The 22,523-nt window shown below is 44.9% G+C and overlaps 1 protein-coding gene across 6 annotated transcripts in view; it reads right to left on the bottom strand.

Moving 5' to 3' along the window:
- OFD1 (OFD1 centriole and centriolar satellite protein) overlaps nucleotides 1–22,523 on the bottom strand; it is a 72,059-nt gene that overhangs the window by 19,609 nt on the left and 29,927 nt on the right. For all 6 annotated transcript variants that reach the window (XM_019494983.2, XM_019494981.2, XM_019494982.2 and 3 more), the window contains 3 exons: nucleotides 19,770–20,387; nucleotides 7,421–7,553; nucleotides 189–289 (listed from right to left, as the gene is read on the bottom strand). In XM_019494983.2, coding sequence (XP_019350528.1) covers nucleotides 189–289; nucleotides 7,421–7,553; nucleotides 19,770–20,387 — 852 coding nt within the window. The remainder of the gene's footprint in view (nucleotides 1–188; nucleotides 290–7,420; nucleotides 7,554–19,769; nucleotides 20,388–22,523) is intronic.

Below are 22,523 nucleotides of genomic sequence, written 5' to 3' on the forward strand. Positions count from 1 at the left end.
ATGGGTTTAATGGACTCATTCTAATTCCTGCTAATCATCTTTTCCATGCGGAGTAATTTTTTTTTTTCTAATACTGATCTTTGGGACATCCCACTTATGACCCCCTTTCTAATGTTAGGGTGGAAGGAAAGGTGCAAGTTGAGACTTCCCAATGTAGTACAGTAATTGTCTGAAAAACTTAGACTTACATTCAAGAGAAGAATTATGTTCTTCAAGGTCCTCATATGCTAGCTTCTCAGGCTTTGAAGAGTCATCAAAGTCCTGAATATCAGCTTGCTGTTCATGAAAACTGAAGAAGAAAAAAAAAAAACTTTAAAAGATTTACTACATGCCAAGAATATAAGGTAAGAAAAGCAGCAGCTTGAGAAAATGTAAACCACACAGAGAAAATGCTATATAACCTCTAACTCATAATTCTGTTATGCAACTAACTGCTCTCCACTTTCATTAGACAGGCCCACCTTTTGTATCAGACATTTAACTGTGTTGTCTCTCCCCAGACCAACCCACAACTGAAAAGGGCAAAAAGTATTTAGAAAAAAGATAAACCATGGAAAGGAACTAAAAAGGAATTGGGGAGAATAAGAAAGGAGGAAGGCGGTAACAAAACTCTGACACAGAACAGAAGCTATGACTTTTAGTCTTTTAGCATTGTGCTTTGATGCCATGATAATAAGGGCACAGATACATAAGGCGAGAAAACTTTTCACCTCTGATCACATATTTAACAGACTAAATATAGGCTCTGTGAAAAATAGATTTAATGGCCCTATTCTAATTGCTGCTGGGGATTTGTCTATTAACAACATAAAGCACAATACACCCTACGTGACAACCAGCAATCTCTGTCCAGAAAGAACAGCAGGTCACAAATGAGATGTTTCAGCAGCCCGGCATACAGAAGCTGGCTCAGCACTCTGCCATAGTAGCCTTTAACTCTAATGAGCACAAACTATATAATAATAATTCTCAAGGAATACATGTTTTTGTGGACTAGAGGAAAAGGGAACATGAAAAAAACACAGCCCATAAGAGAGAGACTCAACTGCAACCAACTGAAGCCCCAGGGAAAATATATATATTGGTATTGTTTTTGCCATTTCGGAAGGGTGGCTCAATAACACAAGGAAAACTATCTTGCAAATACAGTATCTATTGTTTAATGTAAGCCATGCTTCTGTTTCTGGAACTGTATCATCTACATTACATAGTTTTAATCTCTGCTAGGCTTATATTATGCCTCTGGAGTACAAGGACAGATGTGCCAATTTGTATAATATTGCCAGTGGTAAATAAATGATAGAAAAGTACAAAATTCACTGACAGATTTAGTAAACAAAAAATGAGAGAACTTTGCCTCATTAAGGTAGTTACCTGCATACCCCTAAAGGTTTTCAAAATCCATTTTATCACAGCAGTACTGACAACCAGATCATGGACTGCATCCAGTGTCAATAAGCCATAAAAGAGCGTCTCAATCAACACAACACTATTTAAACACACAAATTGCACTTAAAATGTTCTTTTTTTTTTTACCCATTATTTTGATAACCAAAGTGTTTGTACAAAACACTTCTATGGAAGTATGTAATTAAAAGTACCCATCCCAAACATAGGCAACAAATTCAGCAGTTTAACATGAACAAAACACTCATCACACAAGGCATGAGCAGGAGATGGAAAATCTAACGCAAAGAATTCCTCCTTTCCATATGACAACAGCCACATATTTTGCAAAGTCTTCTTTCTATAGTCACAATACTAAGAACGCAGTTCACTCTGCAATAGTAAACATGCTGTTCACATCCCAGGAGAAGAAAGGGCTGTTTTCAACCGCAAGTAGGGACAGGAAACAAACCCCTGGTGCTGCTACGGTCTTGGAAGCAATCGTTTCCCCCAATGATGGAGAGATTCTGACTGTTATTGGCCTCCAGGCAGGAAATGGGTCACTGTGCTGGGAATAGTTTTCCAGATGTGGGACACTGCCATATGTTTTATCTCCCTTTCTACTCATTCTCTATAGACTGTAAAGTAACCCAGCAATACAAATCATACCACTTAGGTGATATTGACTTGATGCTCAGACTAAGATGTCCACCTTTTAAAATGTAAAAAGTGAGAAATATGCCCATCTTCTCCCCACTCCCCCTTTTGGTGGCACAGCTGGTTCAGAGCCAAGCTGGGCAGGGGCGGATGCAGGCTCCCCGCCCTGGTGCCCTTCCCCTGGGAGCCCCATGCCAGCTTTGTGCTAACTACTTGACTGGCAGTAGTGGGGGGCACATCTCCATGCCACCGCCACCCCAGCTGCTACTGGGCAGGCAGGGGGTACATGGCCATGGCACAGGGCTCTCAGGGGAAGGACAGCAAGGCGGGGAGCCCTGAGCCCACAGTGGGCAACCCACCTCTGCCCCACACAAAAATCTGGGGGACATGTACCCTCCATGCCACCCTCCCTGGGGAGGTGCACACTGCAGCAGGGAGGTGCTCCCCTCAACACCCCCTGGATGAGCCACTTGTGGCTCTGTCCTGCTCCCTGCCCAGGCCCCATGCATCGCCCCACCCCTTCCCTGACTTTGGGGGCCTCGATCTGCCCCCCACTCTCCCCAGCCATGCCCACTCCCCCCCCATAGACTTACCTGCAGGGAGCTGCTCTCCACGATGCCCAGCACTTTCCCGGCCATGTGCACATGGCACCCCCTGCGTCCCTTGCAGGCTGAAGCCAGCCACCTGCAAGGTGAAACCCAGATCCCTCCATAATGCTATGAATCTGGGACAAATGCTGTCCCAGAGTTATGCATCCTGGGATCAGGACTTGATCCCATTTTGGGATTGTCCCACCCAATTAGGGACGGGTGGTCACCCTAGCTCAGACTGAACAGCTGGAGAAGCTGATACATGTATTATTGAATTTCAGAATGTACCTATAAACAGTCCAAGCCAAAGGACAGTCAACCCTCTGCCCCCCCAAATATGCCCCCTTCAAAGAAAACACATGGAAATATCAGTCTTGAGAAATGCCACAAGGCCCTTATGTCAGGGTCTTTACCCTGTGGCGTAATTCAAATTGTCACTCAGAACCTGAGGGAGGCAACTACTTTCTAGAGCAGCCTGCCCTGCTTCTACGACCATTGTCCCAGGCTTAGCTTCTTCTTATTGTTCAGATAATCCCACCCTCAGGACAAAATACGGCAGCAGGCTTCCTTTGATGCACTCACGCTGTTTTGGTTGTAGTCTTAACAGTGTCCCTTCAAGGCACAGTACACTGTTGCTTGGTACTTCAGCTATTTTCCTTTACAATTTATGTGCAGATTAACACTATTTAACCCTCAATCTGTGACATCTATTATACCAATACAGGGGCATCTGAGAGACAAAGGTTAGCATTAATGAAGGAAAGGAAAGTGTGGAAGATAACACAGCTGTCTGAAGTGAGACACTGCAGAACCATGAAGGGGTACATACACCCCCAAAATTGCAACCAGCTCCCTGAAAAGCAGAAACCTAAAGCTCCTTAATCTCTATTTGGGAAAAACACAAAAATAGATTTTCTTTATCTTAAGTGTGTACAAAAAGGAGTCGATCATTGCAGATAAAATGCATGCACCTTCCAGGACTCTCTACCATATAGATACTTATTCTTCAAGCACCCAATTCAAAAGGATAACTGGTAGGTGGGTGGGTCAGATAAATCTGTAAATGATCTCTTTAGTGAAGCAGAATTACTAGGTTTGTAATTATGTCATTTCTAATGATATATACTATAGTTTTAGACCTGTGGTCTATGGACCTCTGGGAGTCTGCAGACTGTCTTAGGGTCCACAAATATGACTATGATAAATCAAAAGTGCGTGAATACCCACGCTTACAATTCAAAACGGTTTGCACCTCCATTTGAAATTTTTTAGGAATCTGCAAATGAAAAGATTGAAAATCACTACTACAGAAGATCCTTATTCTGGGAGAATACGCAAGCTCAAGGAACGTGTCAAGTTAGACCAAGTGTTAACACATAAGCAGGGTTTTTGAAGAAGTGGAATGAATAGGGGGTATATTTTGTTAAAAATATAACTCCAAGAATTTGCCCACCTTATACAGAAGTCACCTTGAAAAGCCCCCCAAAAAAGGCTCACAATCCCAAGCAAACAACCAATCAAAAAAAAATCTCACCCCAAACCCTAGGGAGTATAAGAGTTTGGGCTTCCCTTCCTCAGAAACAAGGTCTAGAGGCATAAGATACCCAAATGTGGCATTGAAGACAGCCAGAATGTTAGGGAATCTTTAGGGAAGGAGCTTTAATTAGAGTGGCCCTCGGGAGCCATTCTAATTAAAAAGTTCTCACTGTGTCTCATGTATTCAGTGTCCTATGCTTCAAAATGGTGAGAGGGGAACTTTAACTAAAGCTCATTGGATAAGCTTTAGTTAAAGTGCCCCTGCTGCCATTTGAACCAAGGGGATGCTGAATACACGTAATGCAAAGGCTGCTGGAGCATGCTAATTAGCGCATACCAGCAGACTCATTTAATCAATCAACTAACTAACATGTGGCAGGTCAGGCATCAAGCATGCGTACAGGTGTCCTTCAGGCTTGGTGGAGTATGAAGTGAAGCATTTTAGGCCTCCCTTGCCTAAAACCTTAACTGAAATCCTTCCTAAAAAAGGCAATTAGGTTTTCACTTCAAACATGCAAAAGGGACTTTGTGGTATGAGAAGGATGAGATATTTTATCACCTAGTTGGTCAGGAACTTGTGAAGAACGAGTAACTCTACTTCATCCTTGCAAAACATGGCATAAACTGGTTAACGCTTCTTGTCCTTGAATCAGAGCAGAGAGAGCAGAAGAAGGAGAGAGAGACAAAGCTTGGCTTACAGCCTACTCTCCCCTGGGGAAAGACCTATAACTTCTGCAGCTGGATCTAAGTCTCAAGGATTGGACTCATAAGTAATGAACCATGGTAGAGATCAGCCTTGAATTGTGGTATTGCCAACAATGATGAAGTGGACTGGTCACTACAATATGAAGCTTTTCCTTCCTATGAGCTGAAGTCCTCTCCATTAGAAAACATGAAACCTTAACCCCTATTAGATTATGCAAGCAATTATCAGGACTGCTTTTCAAACAAAAGACTCATTAAAAGGGGGTCTCAAAATTGTCTAGTTTCACTTGAAGCTATCGACAGTGAGCTGAAAAAATAAACTACCTTCATCTTAAGTTACCTCAGGCTTAAAAGAGCTTCAAATTTTGATAGAATCAATTTCTGATTAGACTGTCCAGTCAAGAAGGTAGCTCAAATATCTGAAAGAGGTATCCTTGATCCCATGTGCACCACGCTACAAACATTATCTTTTCCTGAATAAAAGCACAGAACCTGGTTTCTAAGTGTTTAAATATGACTGGATTTTGGTTTAATGTCATAGGCTAAAGTCTGGAGCGCTACTGGAAGACGCATCCATTTCAGTTAACATGATCTTGAAGTTCATTAGCATCTTGTCATCTCTGCAACATGAGGTTTGTATTTTTAAAATTTACACATGCATGTGACATTTCTGGTCCACTCATTTGCTAGGGATATTTTTGAATCTCTTAAAATAAGTCAGCAATTCTGAATTATATGCTACAGATCTATTCCAAAGGTTGCTTTCAGAGAAAAATCTAAACTGTCCTTCCTGAAATCAGAGAATACAAATGGGGAAGCACCATCCATTGATTTATGTCTTTCTGAATACAAGCTACTTAACAAGAAAGGATATCACACAAAAATATGTGATGTACACGGGCACAGCAGGAGTCAAGCCCAGTAAGACTTATGGTACCAATGACATACTATCCTTCAGTGCTATGCTGCTTGTAGAGTGCATGACAACACAAAATGCTAATAATTAAGCATTACGTTTGAGGTTGAAGCCTTAAATCAAAAGAAATATTTAGCCACATAGCTGGTGCTTATGGCAAAGACCAAGAGTGCATCTATGTTGAATTACAAAGTTGGCAGGGTAAGCAGCCTGTGCAGCCACTGTTAGACTGCTCTAATGCCCACACTAGCTGTTTTACAGCTAGCTCAGATCTCTCTATACTACAATGCAACCACAGAAGTGTAAATACCTTACAAGTGTACCTCCCTAGTGGATAGTCATTAGGCTGCTGAGTTGGATCCAACCACTGAATTCTCTGTATTTAGACTAGTCAGGTTCCAGACACTGTCTCAAGCTCTCAGCTTCTAGGCACACCCTTGGAGTTCATGTCCAAACAGTTCAATGTCTTAGGCTCTAAAACTCATGCTGGCTCCTCTAAGCAGCTAATGCATACTTCATAGACTACCTGACAGTAAAAGCAAAGGACATAGCCTTTGCAAAGCAATTTCTAAACCAAGTATACTTTATTCAGACAAAATAGAGACACACATGGACAAATGGAAGAACAACAAAAACGTGCATGCTAAACACTCCCTGGAGTCTCCTTACCACTTCAAGAGCCCTATGAATTGTGATCAGGACTTTTCTTCTTCCAAGACCTTCCTCTTCTTTTTCTATGCCTCCCCAATCTTGTCTGTGTCTTCTAAATGGCTGATTAAAAAGTCTCCCAAAGTTCCAGTCCCTCTTGTTAGATAAACCCCTCCAAGCAATTTCCAGTCCTTCATCAGGTCATTGGAAATGCTGATTTCCCTGGGCTGTGGCCAGCTCCCTATACAAAGGGATTCCATTTGAAAGACTTATCATTCAGGTTAACAATTTCTGATTGCTCTCCACTGTTATCTCTCTGCTAGGTGCAAGGTATTTTTTCTGACATCTCTTGGGCTTTTCAGCTCAGGATGGAGCTGAAGTGCCAGAAGTAAGGGCACAGTACAATCTTAAAGTCAAAGTAATACTTTGCTAAACAAAACAGACCTGACAGGCTAATGGGCTCATCCAATCCTGCATATTAAATTAATACCCAATTCAAGTTAAGAGTCCGAAGATAACGAGAGATAACTTTTGGATTAGGAGAAAATAGGACTGACTGAAATCCAAAGAACAATATCCAACCCCTGAATAAACGTTGCATAAGAAAAAGGGGTAGTTACACAGAAACAATGGACACCTTCTCGGGGAAGGACTACAGAAAAATAATAACTCAATTCTTCTGTTGTGAAGTACTCAGAAAGACCACAATGGGGCAGCATTCTTTTGATATTATGGATTCTTATATGAAATCTCTGGGTTTATCTTGTAAATCATGCTGGTAATTGAAAATCTAACAGTGCTAATACTGTATGGCACCTAAAGGCTCCCTTAAAATGATCTGACAGCACCCTCATTGAGAATCATTGATAAAGACTGTAAAAGACTGCTGTAAACAGGAGACCACAACAGATAGATATATGCTTATTTTAAATGTAAGGTTAAATTAATCTTTTCTCACTTCAAATAGTCTTACAATATTTACCTTAGTTTTTTTCTGTGACTAATGGGGGAGGAAGGACCAGACTCAGAAGAGGAAAGATGTCCTGTCTTCAGTATAGGAGAAAGAGGCTGGTCAACACTCCGTTGGGAAGAGGCAAGGTACGAGCCACTGATATCTATAAAATAAAAGAAAGAATATATCCACTTTCTTGTATCAAATCTGCATCCAAATCAAATGCAGTCTGATAGCTCAACACCTCCAATTACAAGACCATGATTTCAGGATTCTACATATGACTGGATTGTACACATATAATTATCCACAGGGCAACTGAACATGCTCCATCCAGCCTGGGGTTGCAGGGACAGCTTTTAACAGCTCAAGATTGGAATGAGACCAGATACTAAAATGGAGAACATGGATGGAGCCAGCCTTTCTACCCTGTGGCCTTGATGTCATCATAGAATCATAGAAAATTAGGGCTGGAAGGGGCCTAAGGAGGTTCAACATTGAGAAATGTAAAGTGCTCCACCTCGAGACGAGCAACCCTCAACACATCTACAGGCTTGGCGGCACCAAACTGACTAGCACCATGAATGAAAGGGACCTGGGGGTAATAATAGTCCATAGTATGAACATGAGCTGGCAGTGCAATGCTGTAGCCAGTAGGGCAAATAATACTCTGGCATATAATCAATCGATGCATCTCCAGCAAAACCAAGGAGGTGATTCTTCCACTCTATTCAGCACTGGTGAGACCACAGCTGGAGTACTGCATCCAGTTCTGGGCACTACACTTTAACAGGGATGTGGACAAGCTTGAGAGAGTCCAAAGAAGAGCCACCCGTATGATCAGTCTTAAAAGGGAAGCTATACAAGGAAAGGCTGAGGGATCTAGGACTCTTCAGCCTGAGAAAAAGAAGGGTGAGAAGGGACCTGGTAGCAGTTGACCGCTACGCTAGGGGAGTACATCAAGGGCTCGGTAACTGCTCACCAGGGCACCTGAGGAGAAAACCAGGAGTAACACCAACAAACTCCTGGAAGATTCAAGCTCATCTTTAGGAAAACATCTTCACTGTCAGGGTGTCCAAACTGTGGAATAAGCTCCCTCCAGAGGTGGTGAAATCATCTACCCTGGAAATCTTCAAGAATAGACTAGACAGTCACCTTGCTGGGGTTACCTGACCCCCAGTTACTTTTCCCACTTGGTGCAGGGGACTGGACCTAATGATCTTCCGAGGTCCCCTGTTGCCTTACAATCCATGAATCTATTAATCTAGTCCAACCCCCAACTAATGGCACTCAGGCAGCATGGCAGGAGCTATCCTATTCAAATAAAGAGAAGGCAAAAGTTGGACCAAGGAGGTAAAAAGTAGTAGAATGGGACAAAAAGCCTGACAAGACTGAGACTGAAGCTGGTTAGGAAAGAAACTGGGACTGGTTAGGCAAGCAGAAAGATTGTTAGTGGAAACCATGCTGAACATAAGAAATGACTTGCTGTATCAGACCACAGTTCCATCTAGGCTGGTATCCTGTCTCTTGCAGTGGCAAATACTGATGCTGAGGGGAAGTATATATAACAGGGTGGATTTGATTTATATCACAATTTAAATCACAGGTCAGGACACCTTGATTTAATCATTGTTTTCTACAAAAAGTGCATTCATGTTGTTGATATCCTCTATTCCTTTTTCTTGAAACTTTGCACTTTTAGAGAGATAAGGGCTTAACTCTGTGTACACAAACTTGCAGAGAGACAATAGGGCTGATGGGTAGGTAATCAGATCTGTTATGTCTCATCTCCATATACTGCTGGTAACAAGGATTTTATCTTGGGAGACACAAATCCACAGTTTGAGAACTGAAACTAAGCACCACAGAGATGCTTAATGGGATCTTCTAGATCAGGGGTTGTCAACCGGGGGTACGTGTATCCCCGGGGGTACTTGGGAAGGCCCTAGGGTTATACACTGGGGGGTGGCGACGGAGCACTGCCACCTACCACCCTGCACCACCATGTCCCAGGAGCAGGGCCAGGGGCAAAGGCAGCGGCACCCCCCTGTGGGCCACACAGGTACTGCCCGGCTGGCCGGATGCTGGGGGGAGGGGAGAAGCTCACATGCAGTGGCCACTGCCATCACCCAGCATCTTGCACTGCCACCGCCACTGCCATCACCCAGCATCTCACTCTGTATCCAGCCGCGTGCCACCCCCCTCCGCCCACATCCAGCCACCATGGGTGCACTTATTTAAAAAGGTTGAAAACCCCTGTTCTAGACTAAGCACTGAGTCCCATCGGGTAGAGTAATTTTCTTTAATCTTTACTAATCTATAGAGGAACCTCTAGGAACCACATAAGATTGGGCCCCTAATATACATCATGGCCTGTTATGACCTTTTATAAAACTTTTCTAAAAGTTACATGAATATATTATATCAAATACTATATAATTAGAAGTTATAATCCCTATTCCATGATGATATCTTTGAGCTTTAACACACCTTAAATTAAGACCATCTTTATATAGGTTATTTTTTTACAAAGCATCTTAAATCCCTCCCCCCCCCCCCCCAAAAAAAATCAAACCATAACTTTACATTAAAAAATCTGATTTAAATTTTAAAATCTGATTTTTTTTATTTAAAAAAAAATGTTGATTTTTATCCATCCTGGTATATAAGCAGGGCATAATCTCTCCCACACTACAGTTCCCAGCTGTAGAAAGTCCTAATTTTGAGGCTGCATCCCTAACTGGGACTGTGAGCCTGATGAGTGGAAGAGAAAACACAAAGATCAGACAAAGAGCTGGGGAAAAAGGGACAACATGACTGGCTGGACAAAACTGGATCAAAGAACCAGCAAGGTGGAAAGAGGGGAGGAAGACGGAACTAAGAAGGAGCGGAAGTTCAGGGAAGGGACTTAAAACAGGCTCAGCTAAGTAAATTGGAAAATAATCCTATGGAGGAAGGAGCCAGTGAGAACAGAATGGGTGAGGACTCCATGGAGGGAAGGACTGGAAAATAGTGAAAGGAAGGGAGGAGACAGATTGGATAAGGGAACTGGAACTGGCTAGACAAGAAGACTGCTCTTTGTGTGAAGTAGAGGAGAGACTGGGAGTAGACTGCAAGCCTGAAGGATAAGACAAGGATGGGCTGAGCAAGGAGACTGGGACTGGAATGCAAAATCTGGAAAATGGAGACTGAGACTGATAGAAAAGGAGAATCATACTGGTATAAGGAAGACGGGACAGGAGAGAAGAAGTCAAACTTGAGAGACAGTGGGGTGCGGAGCGGGGGCAGGAGAAGCTACGCAGAAAAATGCAACCACAATATCAAACTCCACTTCACAGTCTGGAATACAACCCAAGTTTTCTCAATTGCACAATGTCTCTGCTGTCAAAGAAACCCACTATTTGTGAAACCTACTTCCAAAAGCATGTGTCCTACTCCCTCTAGTGTTCATTCACTTCATATAACAACCTTTTGTTATCACAAGGCAGGGCACAGTGGAAACTTATAGACTTACTCATTTAGAGGGGCATGAATTTTCCTAGACTACAGCCTATTTTGTCAGCTGCTACTCTTGTAATCAGTCAGCATTAGCTTAAACGGCACAGGATAGTGCGATGGATCTGAACATATCAATCTTATATTGCCCTTATTTACTGCACACTACCCAAACCCAACTCTGAAAACAGAAAGTTTACTTACCTCTCCATTACAGGAGTTATTTGAGATGTGCTGTCTATGTGTTTTCTGCTTCTGATGGTGCATGCATTAAGTGTCTACTGATTGCACCTGTGCCCCTACACCCTCTCATAAGATGAAGAAAAAAAGAGCAACCAACAGGTCTTCAACTCCTTCCTGTCAAGACTCAACAGTAGCAAGAAAAGGAGAGTGGCCCATGGAATCCAGGTAGACAACATATCTCAAAGAACTCTCTCTCCCAACAGGTAAGTAAACTTTCTTTCTTCTTCAAGTACTTGTCTATATATGCTCCACTTCTGGTGAATCCCAAGCAATCAATCACTGAAGCAAGAACATATTTCTGAGTCTCAATAATGATGGAACTATAAGCCTGCCAAATCAGACATCCAAGCGAGATAACTGAACAGAGTATTGTGGAGTTAAAATCCATACTCCATATTCCAAGAAGCAGCTTTGCATATATAATGTAAACAGACACCCCTGAAAGAGGTGGCAGAAGCTGCCTTACCCCCATAGTAGAATGCGATTCAACATGTCCAGGAAGGTGCAAGTCAGATACCTCATTTGTGACACAATACCCATTTTAGCAGAGAAGTGGTTAGTCATGTTGTTTTGAAGTCAGACAGAAGGTAGGTCAGGGCAGCACCTTAGAGACAAACTGGTTCAGAGAGGCATGAGCTTTCACAGGCAACAGCCTGTTTTGTCAAACGCTGACAAAAATAGCAAATGACAAAGCAGGATGTCACTTACAAAAGCTCATGCCACCCTTCCCTACCTTCTGCCAGTCCCCATTTACAGATTCTCTCGGGTGAAACTGCCTCGTCCTTTGGCAACTGCTACATATAGCTAGATCATACTCTGAATAGTCCTGGTCCAAATAAAATGCCCTCCCACATGTTGGATGTCCTTCAGGCTTTGTCTTTGTATCTTTGGGCATATCAGTCTTGAGAAAGAAACAGGCACGTGTAAGAGCTGGTTTGAAGAGAAATCCAAAATGACTGTCAGAAGCTAGTAAGGGTGTTGTTAAATGGTAATTTATCTCTTGTGAAAGACTGCAAATGGTAATTCAACATCCAGTACCTGCATCTCACCAACCTCCATGCTGAAGTAACTGTCACAAGAAACATTAGCTTCAGAGACCAATGAAGAAACAAATGGGATGGCAAAGGCTCAAATGCCATGAAAGCCATGTTCATGAGACCAGCAGGGTCTACAGGGATGGTGTTTTATTGTCGTTTTATTGTACATTTTATTTTTCTTGTTAAAGAAATCTCAGTCAATTTATCCCATCCCTAACAACGAACTATAGCATTGCCTGTCCCTGCCCCAACTGATGTATGGGTAAAAATCTCTTATTTCTTTCAACCCCTCCATTTTGTGATGCATTAACAGGGCAGATATATAGAAAACATCAAAAGTAATTCTTCCACACTAAACATTTGTAAGACATCAGCTGGACACTGTATCCAGCTTCTGATAGTATACTGTTAAAATGTAGAAAAACTGGCAAGAGTCCAGGAATAAGAATGATAAGTGATTTAGAAACATGAATGGTAAGGAATGGTTGAAATTTTAGTTTGTTTAAGTTTGGAAAGGAGAAAACTGAGGAAGCATAATAAAAATTAAAATATATGAAGATTGTCATTCAAAAGATGATAAATAATTGTTTTCCATATACGCTGTGGGACTGACAGCAAGAAATTTACCTAATTTGCAGCAAAAGAAGAATAAGATTTGGTATTAGGACTTTGTAGTGGACTATAAGTAGGGGTGGATGTCGTATACTTAGACTTCAGGAAGGCCTTCGATACGGTATCCCACCCCATACTGGTGAACAAGTTAAGAGGCTGTGACTTGGATGACTACACAGTCCGGTGGGTGGCGAATTGGCTAGAGGGTCGCACCCAGAGAGTCGTGGTGGATGGGTCGGTTTCGACCTGGAAGGGTGTGGGCAGTGGGGTCCCGCAGGGCTCGGTCCTTGGACCGATACTCTTCAATGTCTTCATCAGCGACTTGGATGAGGCAGTGAAGTGTACTCTGTCCAAGTTTGCAGATGACACAAAGCTATGGGGAGAAGTGGACACGCCGGAGGGCAGGGAACAGCTGCAAGCAGACCTGGATAGGTTTGACAAGTGGGCAGAAAACAACAGAATGCAGTTCAACAGGGAGAAACGCAAAGTGCTGCACATAGGGAAGAAAAATGTCCAGCACACCTACTGCCTAGGAAATGACCTGCTGGGTGGCATGGAAGTGGAAAGGGATCTTGGAGCCCTAGTGGTCTCCAAGATGAACATGAGTCAGCAGTGTGACGAAGCCATAAGAAAAGCTAATGGCACTTTATCATGCATCAGCAGATGCATGACGAATAGATCCCAAAGAGGTGATACATGTGGGCACCAATGACACGGCTCGGAGCGCTCCCAGCCGGGTCATGAGGCGCTACAGGGATTTGGGAGCGGGGCTAAAGGGTCTGGGGGCACAGGTGGTGTTCTCGTCGATCCTCCCAGTCTCAGGCTATGGGCTGAGGAGGGAGAGGAGGATCCACGTGGTCAACCAAAGACTGAGGTGCTGGTGTCGTCGGGAAGGCTTTGGCTTTCATGACCACAGCCCACTCTTTGGCAAGAGAGGCAGCGAGCTGCTGGGAAGAGGTGGCCTCCACCTAGGCCCGCTGGGGGACGGGGGCACTACTGCCACTGCTGGCCCGCTGAGCAATCCTTACAAAGCCAGCAGGTCAAGGCACTTAAGGGAGCCCACCCCTGCCCCAGCCCTGGCAAAATCTGTGGGCAAGGAAGGAGCCCCCCAGGGGGCACTTGCTTGCCTGTACACAAATGCCAGGAGCTTGGGGAATAAGCAGGAGGAACTCATCCTCCTACTCAATGCAAATAATTATGATGTCATAGGGATAACGGAGACCTGGTGGGACTCCACCCATGACTGGACCACGGGTATAGATGGCTATACCCTGTACAGGAGGGATCGTGTAGCGAAAAGGGGCGGGGGTGTAGCTCTCTATGTTAAGGAAAGCTACACGTCCCTGCAAGTCGATATTGGTGACCAGGGTGGACGGCTGGAGACCCTCTGGGTTAAAATCCGTGGGGAACACGGCACAGGGGACACAACGGTGGGAGTCTACTACAGACCTCCCACGCAAAGTCCTGAGCTTGACCAGGAGTTTGCCCGGGAACTGGCTGAGGCTGCATGCTCCAGGACCATGGTTGTCATGAGTGACTTCAATTACCCGGACATCTCGTGGGAGGATCGCTCAGCAAAATCTGAGCGGTCGCAAAGCTTCCTCTTGTGTGTGGATGACCTCTACCAGACTCAAGAAGTCTATGGGCCAACGAGAGGCAAAGCGCTGCTCGACCTGGTGCTGGCTACTGGGGATGACCTAGTTGGCGACCTAGTAATCGATGGGAAGCTAGGTGACAGCGACCACGAGCTGATCACCTTCACCATCCGCCAAAAAGCTGGCAAGTCAGTCAGCAACACGGAAGTCCTTGACTTCAGGAAAGCCGACTTTGACAAGCTCAGGAGGCTTGTCAGTGAGGCCGTAAGGGACTGTGACCACAGGGAGAGGGGAGTTCAAGAAGAGTGGTTGCTCCTCAAGGGAGCGATCCTCAATGCACAAACTAAGTCTATTCCATCTCGGAGGAAAGGCAGCAAGAGGGCACAGCAGCCCCCCCTGGCTCTCCAGGGACCTAGCAGACCTCCTGAGGCTAAAAAGAAAGGCCTACAAAGGATGCAGGATGGGAGTCACCTCCAAGGAGGATTATTCTGCACTGGTCTGGTCCTGTAGGGAGCAGACCAGGAAAGCCAAGGCTGCAACTGAACTCCAACTAGCTTTGAGCATCAAGGACAATAAAAAGTCCTTTTTCAGATATGTGGGGAGCCGGAGGAAAAGCAGGGGCAACGTTGGACCCCTGCTGAACCAGATGGGGCAACTGACTACTGACGCCCAGGAAAAAGCCAACCTATTAAATAGGTACTTTGCGTCGGTCTTTCATCAGTCCCATGAGACGCCCATGCCCGCTACGGGACAGAGAAGTCTGGGTGAGGGTGATCCCCTGCCCTCCATTAATGCTGACTTCATGAAGGAACATATTGAGAAGCTGGATACCTTCAAGTCAGCCGGCCCTGACAATCTTCACCCCAGGGTACTCAAGGAGCTGGCGAGCATCATAGCCCAGGCTCTAGCGCGGATTTTTGAAAACTCTTGGCGCTCTGGTGTGCCCGAAGACTAGAAGAAGGCCAATGTGGTGCCTATCTTCAAGACAGGGAGGAAAGTGGATCCAGCTAACTATAGGCCCATTAGCCTGACTTCTATCCTGGGGAAGATCTTAGAAAAGTTTATCAAAGAGGCCATCCTTAATGGACTGGCCGACGCCAACATCTTAAGGGATAGCCAGCACGGGTTTGTTGTGGGTAGGTCTTGCTTGACCAATCTCATTTCCTTCTACGGCCAGATGACCTATCACCTGGACAAGGGAGAAGAGATTAATGTCATATATCTTGACTTCAAAAAAGCCTTTGACCTGGTTTCCCATAATCACCTCTTAGAGAAACTGGCCAATTGTCGCCTTGGGTCCTCCACGATCCACTGGCTGGAAAACTGGCTCTGGGGTTGGACCCAGAGGGTAGTAATTGAGGGAAGTCACTCATCGTGGTGTCCTGTGACCAGTGGTGCCCCCCAAGGCTCTGGCCTTGGACCCATGCTGTTCAACATCTTCATTAATGATGTGGACACTGGAGTCAGAAGTGGACTGGCCAAGTTCGCTGATGACACCAAACTTTGGGGAAAAGCATCCACACCAGAAGACAGGCGGGTGGATCCAGGCTGACCTGGACAGGCTCAGCAAGTGGACGGACGAGAATCTGATGGTGTTCAACACCAATAAATGCAAGGTTCTCCACCTTGGGAAGAAAAACCCGCAGCATCCTTATAGGCTCGACAGTGCTATGTTGGCTAGCACTATGGAAGAAAGAGACTTGGGGGTCATCATTGACCACAAGATGAACAAGAGCCTGCAGTGCGATGCTGCGGCTAGTAAAGTGACCAAAACGCTGGCTTGCATCCATAGATGCTTCTCAAGCAAATCCTGGGACGTCGTTCTCCCTTTGTACTCGGCCTTAGTGAGGCCGCAGCTGGAGTACTGCGTCCAGTTTTGGGCTCCACAATTCAAAAAGCATGTGGATAAGCTTGAGAGAGTCCAGAGAAGAGCCACGCGCATGATCAGAGGTCAGGGACGCAGACCCTACGATGACAGGCTGAGAGCCAAGGGGCTCTTTAGCCTGGAAAAGCGCAGGCTCAGGGGTGATCTGACGGCCACCTATAAGTTTATCAGGGGTGACCACCAGTATCTGGGGGAACGTTTGTTCACCAGAGCGCCCCAAGGGATGACAACTAGGTCAAATGGTCATAAACTACTACAAGACCGTTTCAGGCTGGACATAAGGAAGAATTTCTTTACTGTCCGAGCCCCCAAGGTCTGGAACAGCCTGCCACCGGAGGTGGTTCAAGCGCCCACATTGAACACCTTCAAGAGCAAACTGGATGCTCATCTTGCTGGGATCCTGTGAACCCGGCTGACTTCCTGCCCTTTGGGCAGGGGGCTGGACTCGATGATCTTCTGAGGTCCCTTCCAGCCCTCATGTCTATGAATACTATCTATGATACTTCCCCTCTATCGGGCGCTGGTCAGACCGCAGTTGGTGTACTGCGTGCAATTCTGGGCACCGCACTTCAAGAGGGATGCGGATAACCTGGAGAGGGTCCAGAGAAGGGCCACTCGTATGGTTAAGGGCTTGCAGACCAAGCCCTACGAGGAGAGACTAGAGAACCTGGACCTTTTCAGCCTCCGCAAGAGAAGGTTGAGAGGCGACCTTGTGGCTGCCTATAAGTTCATCACGGGGGCACAGAAGGCAATTGGTGAGGTTTTATTCACCAAGGCGCCCCCGGGGGTTACAAGAAATAATGGCCACAAGCTAGCAGAGAGCAGATTTAGACTAGACATTAGGAAGAACTTCACAGTTAGCGTGGCCAAGTTCTGGAATGGGCTCCCAAGGGAGGTGGTGCTCTCCCCTACCCTGGGGGTCTTCAAGAGGAGGTTGGATATTCATCTAGCTGGGGTCATCTAGACCCAGCACTCTTTCCTGCCTATGCAGGGGGTTGGACTAGACGATCTATTGAGGTCCCTTCCGGCCCTAACATCTATGAATCTATGAAAAGAATGGGTTATTTTTCCACTGGAGTTTTTTTGAAAACAGGTTAAACGAACATCTTCCAATCAATGGGTCAGATATATTTACCTAGCCATTGAGCAGTCCATTGGACAAGATAACCTCAGGGTGCCTTGCAGCCGTGTATTTCTAGGACTTGCTGTGACTTTTGGGTGAAACAGAGGGAATGCAATTTCCCCTTTTTCTTTTGGCAGCAGTATTATCCAGACTTACTTCTACGTTCTCTTAAGGACCAGAATTTGTCATTCTCAGCATAAATGGCCCCTGAGGCAAAGGGTGAAATCTCTCACCAAAACCAAAATTGCCTCAGAGGTGCAAAGGGGCAGCAGGAAGGACCACTTGTAACGGAGCAGTTCCCAGGGGTGGTTCTCTCCTAGCTTTCAGTTCTAAGACAGGCCTCATCAATTTTTTTCTCAAAGAAAATGTTATTTTGTTCACTCTGAAGTTTACTGATCTTTTTTGTGAGGATCCCCTATACCTAAACATTTATTTTTACTACATAAGAGATGGAGCAGCTGAAATTCAGGGGCATAACAACCTCTCATACAGAACGAACTACGAAACCTAGTCACTTTTGACTCATCACAAGAATAACTATCACAAATGTATAACATTAGATTTCATTAGTTACTGGATTGGTAAATATCCAGTAAGGTAAAACCTATATCGCTAAACCTGATACCATGAGCAAGCTTTCTCTCTCATATTTGATGATAAGATGGTATATAGGTCAGTTGATTGCTCCATTTCCATTCTATTAGGAGGCAAAACCTCAAGGCACAAGGGTATGGATTCAGCCACCATAAACTGCTATGCCACCAGAAGTTGAAGACATAGACATTCAAAGGAAAAAAGTTTAATTTCCTCATGAGCTATACTACTTTGCTTGTCACTACTGCATGGAAGTATTTCATAAATAGCAATTTATCTTGACTCAGCCCCTGCTCGGTAGGGTATGATTACCTCATTTTAGAGCTGGGGAACTGAGGCACAGAGATTAAGGAGAAGGAGATTTGCTAGTTTCATATATTTGATTTGAGACATGTAAAACAAAGGACTCAAAAATCTGGTTATACACAACACTGCATATGTTCATAGAAGAGCTCCCACTGACCTGTTACAACTGCAACTACTGTCAGCTTATCAGCAAATTAGACACAGGGTGTCAACTGAGTACCCAGAAAATGAAGACCATAGGGTTAGCGACCACCTTTGAAAATTTTGCTTTAAGTGATTGCTTACCATCCAAAGGCAGGAATACAGGTTTCCCTCGCTTTATGCTGTACATGCGTTCCTGGAAAACGGCACATAACTCAAATTCGCATGAAGGGAATCCACTTTACAATGCAACAAGGAGGGATTCATTCCAAGAAGTCAACTTTAATGTCCCCCAGACCCATTTCAACCACTTTTACGTGACAATTTTGGTACTCACCAACAGCAGACAGTACACACAAGAACAGGGTGGTGGTGAATGTTTAGTGTGCATGGGGCGAAGGAGGCTGCCACTGCACTTTGAGCCCTGTTGCCCTGAGAGCTGTGTGCCGCCACATGTGTGCTGCTGCTGAAAGGGCAGGGGGCACAGTGCAACTGCAGCAGGGAGTAAAACGCTCAGGCTTCCACCATACCGATCGCATAAAAGTGAATTTGCCTTGCATATAATTAATTTTTGGTATAAAAAGGGTCATTGCATAAGAGCAATTTCACACATACAGAACCCACATAAAGCAAGGGAAACCTGTAGAATCCAGTTACCCATGGGTGAATTGAATGCCTTAACCATAAAACTATACTCTCCCTGAAAACCCCTGCTTCATTCATATATAATGTCAAAATTCTACAAAAAAAGAAGCAGCATTCCTACAGTCAACAGCCTTGGGTGAGATAGGGGTTCTGTGTAAGCTACATATCCTTGAAGAGTGTTTTTCAAATGCATATACCAGGTTGGGGAAAGCTCAGGTTGCATAGACCATATTATTTCTGGCATTGTATATCTTCTTAGTGCAATATTTTACAACCTGAATTTTTTTTTAATGCATTTTACGTGCAATATTACAACAGTGATATATAGTATACAGGGAGATTTACTGCAGCTGTGAAATGAAAGTTAAATTCACCCAACAGAGTACAAAAGTGGATACTAAGTTATAACAAAAACAGTGATAGCCACAGTACATTACAGCTGCAGCATATCATGATTTTACTCTAAATGCCCTTTTAAAATGGATTAAATTAAGGGCAGTACGCTTGATCTCCCCCATACTTCTGCAGCTCACATTTTCATGAAAACTTAGTTACCTAATTGTCATATTTTGCCTGTAGCCTTCACCTGCCCTTAAGAAGCAAATGATAAATGAATACATAATCATCATTTTTAAACGTTCTAACTAGAATCCTGCCAGAACTGAATTATGTGCAAGCCAAGCCATGAAAACTAGTAGTTTACCTTCAGAAAGTATCTTGTTATTGATGTTTCTCTCCACTTTTGAAAGAGGAGTAGAAGAAAGACGTCTTGAAGGAGAGACTCTTTCTCGTGGTGGAGTTAGATGATTTTTCAAGACATCATTGTGGCCAGCTGATTCATCATACCTCTGGTCTCTCGAACTGCTAAAAGCGAAATGCTGGGAACCAAGGTTGTCTTCTACAAATAAAACTTCACGCTGAGAAGTCAAAGGGACTCTACCAACAGCACACTGTAAAGGTATAGCAGATTTAGTCTTTGTTGGTGTGCTACTTGCAACTGCACCCTGAATGATTCTAGTTTGGTAATTTCTGTACGCTTCTTCCAAGTACTCTGCCTCTTTCTCTAGCTCTTTTATCCTAGCCTTGGTTTTGGCTACAGATTCAAGATCAGAATCTGAGGAAGTGCCAAGTGTCCGTGAATGCTGGTGATGACCAACTCTTAAAACAGCTTCTGCTTCAATGATATCAGTCAAAGCCCGGTTCTTCAAGAATATACCATCCACATAAATGTCATGAGGTACAAATTTATCACCAGTGAAGTCAATGACAGAACGATCAACAAGCGAAGGCTTAGGATTCCGATACACTTCATTCTCTAGAACTATAGAAACAAGGGGGTTGGGGGGGAAGGGAAATGAAATTATTTAAATTCTGATTTTGGTCACATGATTCAGATGTGATTTACATTTCATATTTGCAAATTTAACCTACTGATCTTAAATGTAGGATTTTTTTTCAGTTAAAGTAGAAAAGGAAAGCAATTAAAAATGGTATTACCATTTTTTTCTCACATACTACATGCACCTTTCCCCCACCCCCTACCAAAAAAAAGGCTGCTGGAAATTGCAGTATGCATTATATGTAAGAAATATACTTAGAAAACCAACTTCCAGTTACTAGACAAAAGCGAATGTAAAATCTGTGTTCGACTCACAGGGAGCAGAACAATGCGCAGGCTCCTTCCTCTAGCCTAGGGGTGGGCAAAGTCCAGCCCATGGGCCGGATCTGGCCAGCTGTGCACTTGCACTCCATTTCCCAGCAGCCCCTGCCCATGTGGCTGGGGCTGGTATCCATGGAGACCCCAGCAGCAGGCACCTGGGCCAGGGTTTCCAAGGACACCAGCCCCAGCAGCACTGGCAGGCAGCAGCAGCAGCTGGGGGTGGGGGGTAGGGAGAGGGTAGAGGCAGCCATGCCACTGGGAGGGGTGGCTGCAGGGGGCTATGGAGAATTTTGGGGTGGTTATAGCCCCCTCAAACCCCACCCCTGCTGGTAGGGCACATGGCAGGGCACAGAGCTGCTCCAGAGCCCAGCTGGGATCTTGCAGTGGTGACAGCACCTGCAGCCTGCATGCAGATGCTACGACCTGCAGCCTGCATGCTCCAGGCAGGGGCGTGCAGGCAGCAGATCACAGCTCAGCCCCAGATCCAGACCATGCTGTCACCGCTGCAAGGAGCTGAAGCACAGCCATGATCTGCTGCCTGCACACCCCTGCCCAGAGCATGCAGGCTGTGGATTGCAGCTCTGCCCTGGCTCTGGATTATGCTGTCACTGCCACAAGATCCCAGCTGGGCTCCAAAGCAGCTCTGCACCCTGCCAGCACTGCTGGGGCCAGTCTTCACAGAAACCCTGGCCCTGTGCTATCACAGAGCAGCTGCTTCTGGGGTCTCCATGGAAACTGGCCCCAGCCATGTGGGCAGGGGATGCTGGGAAATGGAATCCGGCCACCATCTGGATCCACCATTTTGCCTACCCCTGCTCTAGCCACTACTACTCAGTTACTTACTACGTGTTGTATGTAAGAAAATACAATATATTACATTTTATGTTGCTGTGTAACTTCAAGTCATCACTGATTTGTTTTTGTAAGCAAATATTTAGATCCAACAGATGCAAAAATATCAAATGCTTAAAAAGACTAATATTTCTTTGGTACTTAAATAATTATTGTACCTAAAACATATTAAACTACTCAGAGTGCAATGTCACATGGCAACAACAGCTCCTTGAACCATCTCTTACACTTTAAAAGTTTATAAATGTCTGTTTTAAATGATAAGTGTAAAATGTGGCCTTCATACTGTTGATCTATAAGCTAATTTTCTTCTGATATAAAAATACTGAATGTGGTTTATGCTATTTTTTTTTTATAATAGCATAAAAACCTGTAGTTTTGCCTTGCAGGCAGTTTTCCCAGTCTGGAAGGGAAAACTACAGGTTTCCCCTTGCAAGCTGGCACAGTTCCAGTGTACAAGGGTCTGCTTGGGGCTGGGGAAACAGGTCACAGGGAGCGCCTTGTGCATGTATGCATGGATACATGCATGAGGCAACCAGGCAGCAAGGAGATCAGCTCCTTCCAGGTAAGTCTATGGAAGTGGGAGGGAAAGGATCACAGGCAAAGCATGGGGCGGGGTGCAGAGGGCACAGGCAATGTGTGACAGGGGTGGGGGAGCAGAGGTGACATGTTGGGGAGCGAGGGGACCAAGGCAACACAGAGAAGGCATGTGCCCCACAAGATTTCTGCGCTCACCACCTGCTGCTTCCAGGTGGGCAGAAGCTGCCTCCGCAGCCCAGTGGGAAGGACCTGGTGCAGAAAGGAGCACCACATTGCCATGGCTGCCAAGGTGAGGTGCCCCCTGCCCACTTGGCAGCAATATGGGGCACAATTCCACTGCCACACCTCACTTTGGTGGCCATGGTAGCACGTTGCTCCCTCCCATGCCAGGTCCCACCAGGGCCT

Source organism: Alligator mississippiensis, chromosome 1, assembly GCF_030867095.1.
Source record: "Alligator mississippiensis isolate rAllMis1 chromosome 1, rAllMis1, whole genome shotgun sequence".
Classification (NCBI taxonomy): Eukaryota; Metazoa; Chordata; order Crocodylia; family Alligatoridae; genus Alligator; species Alligator mississippiensis.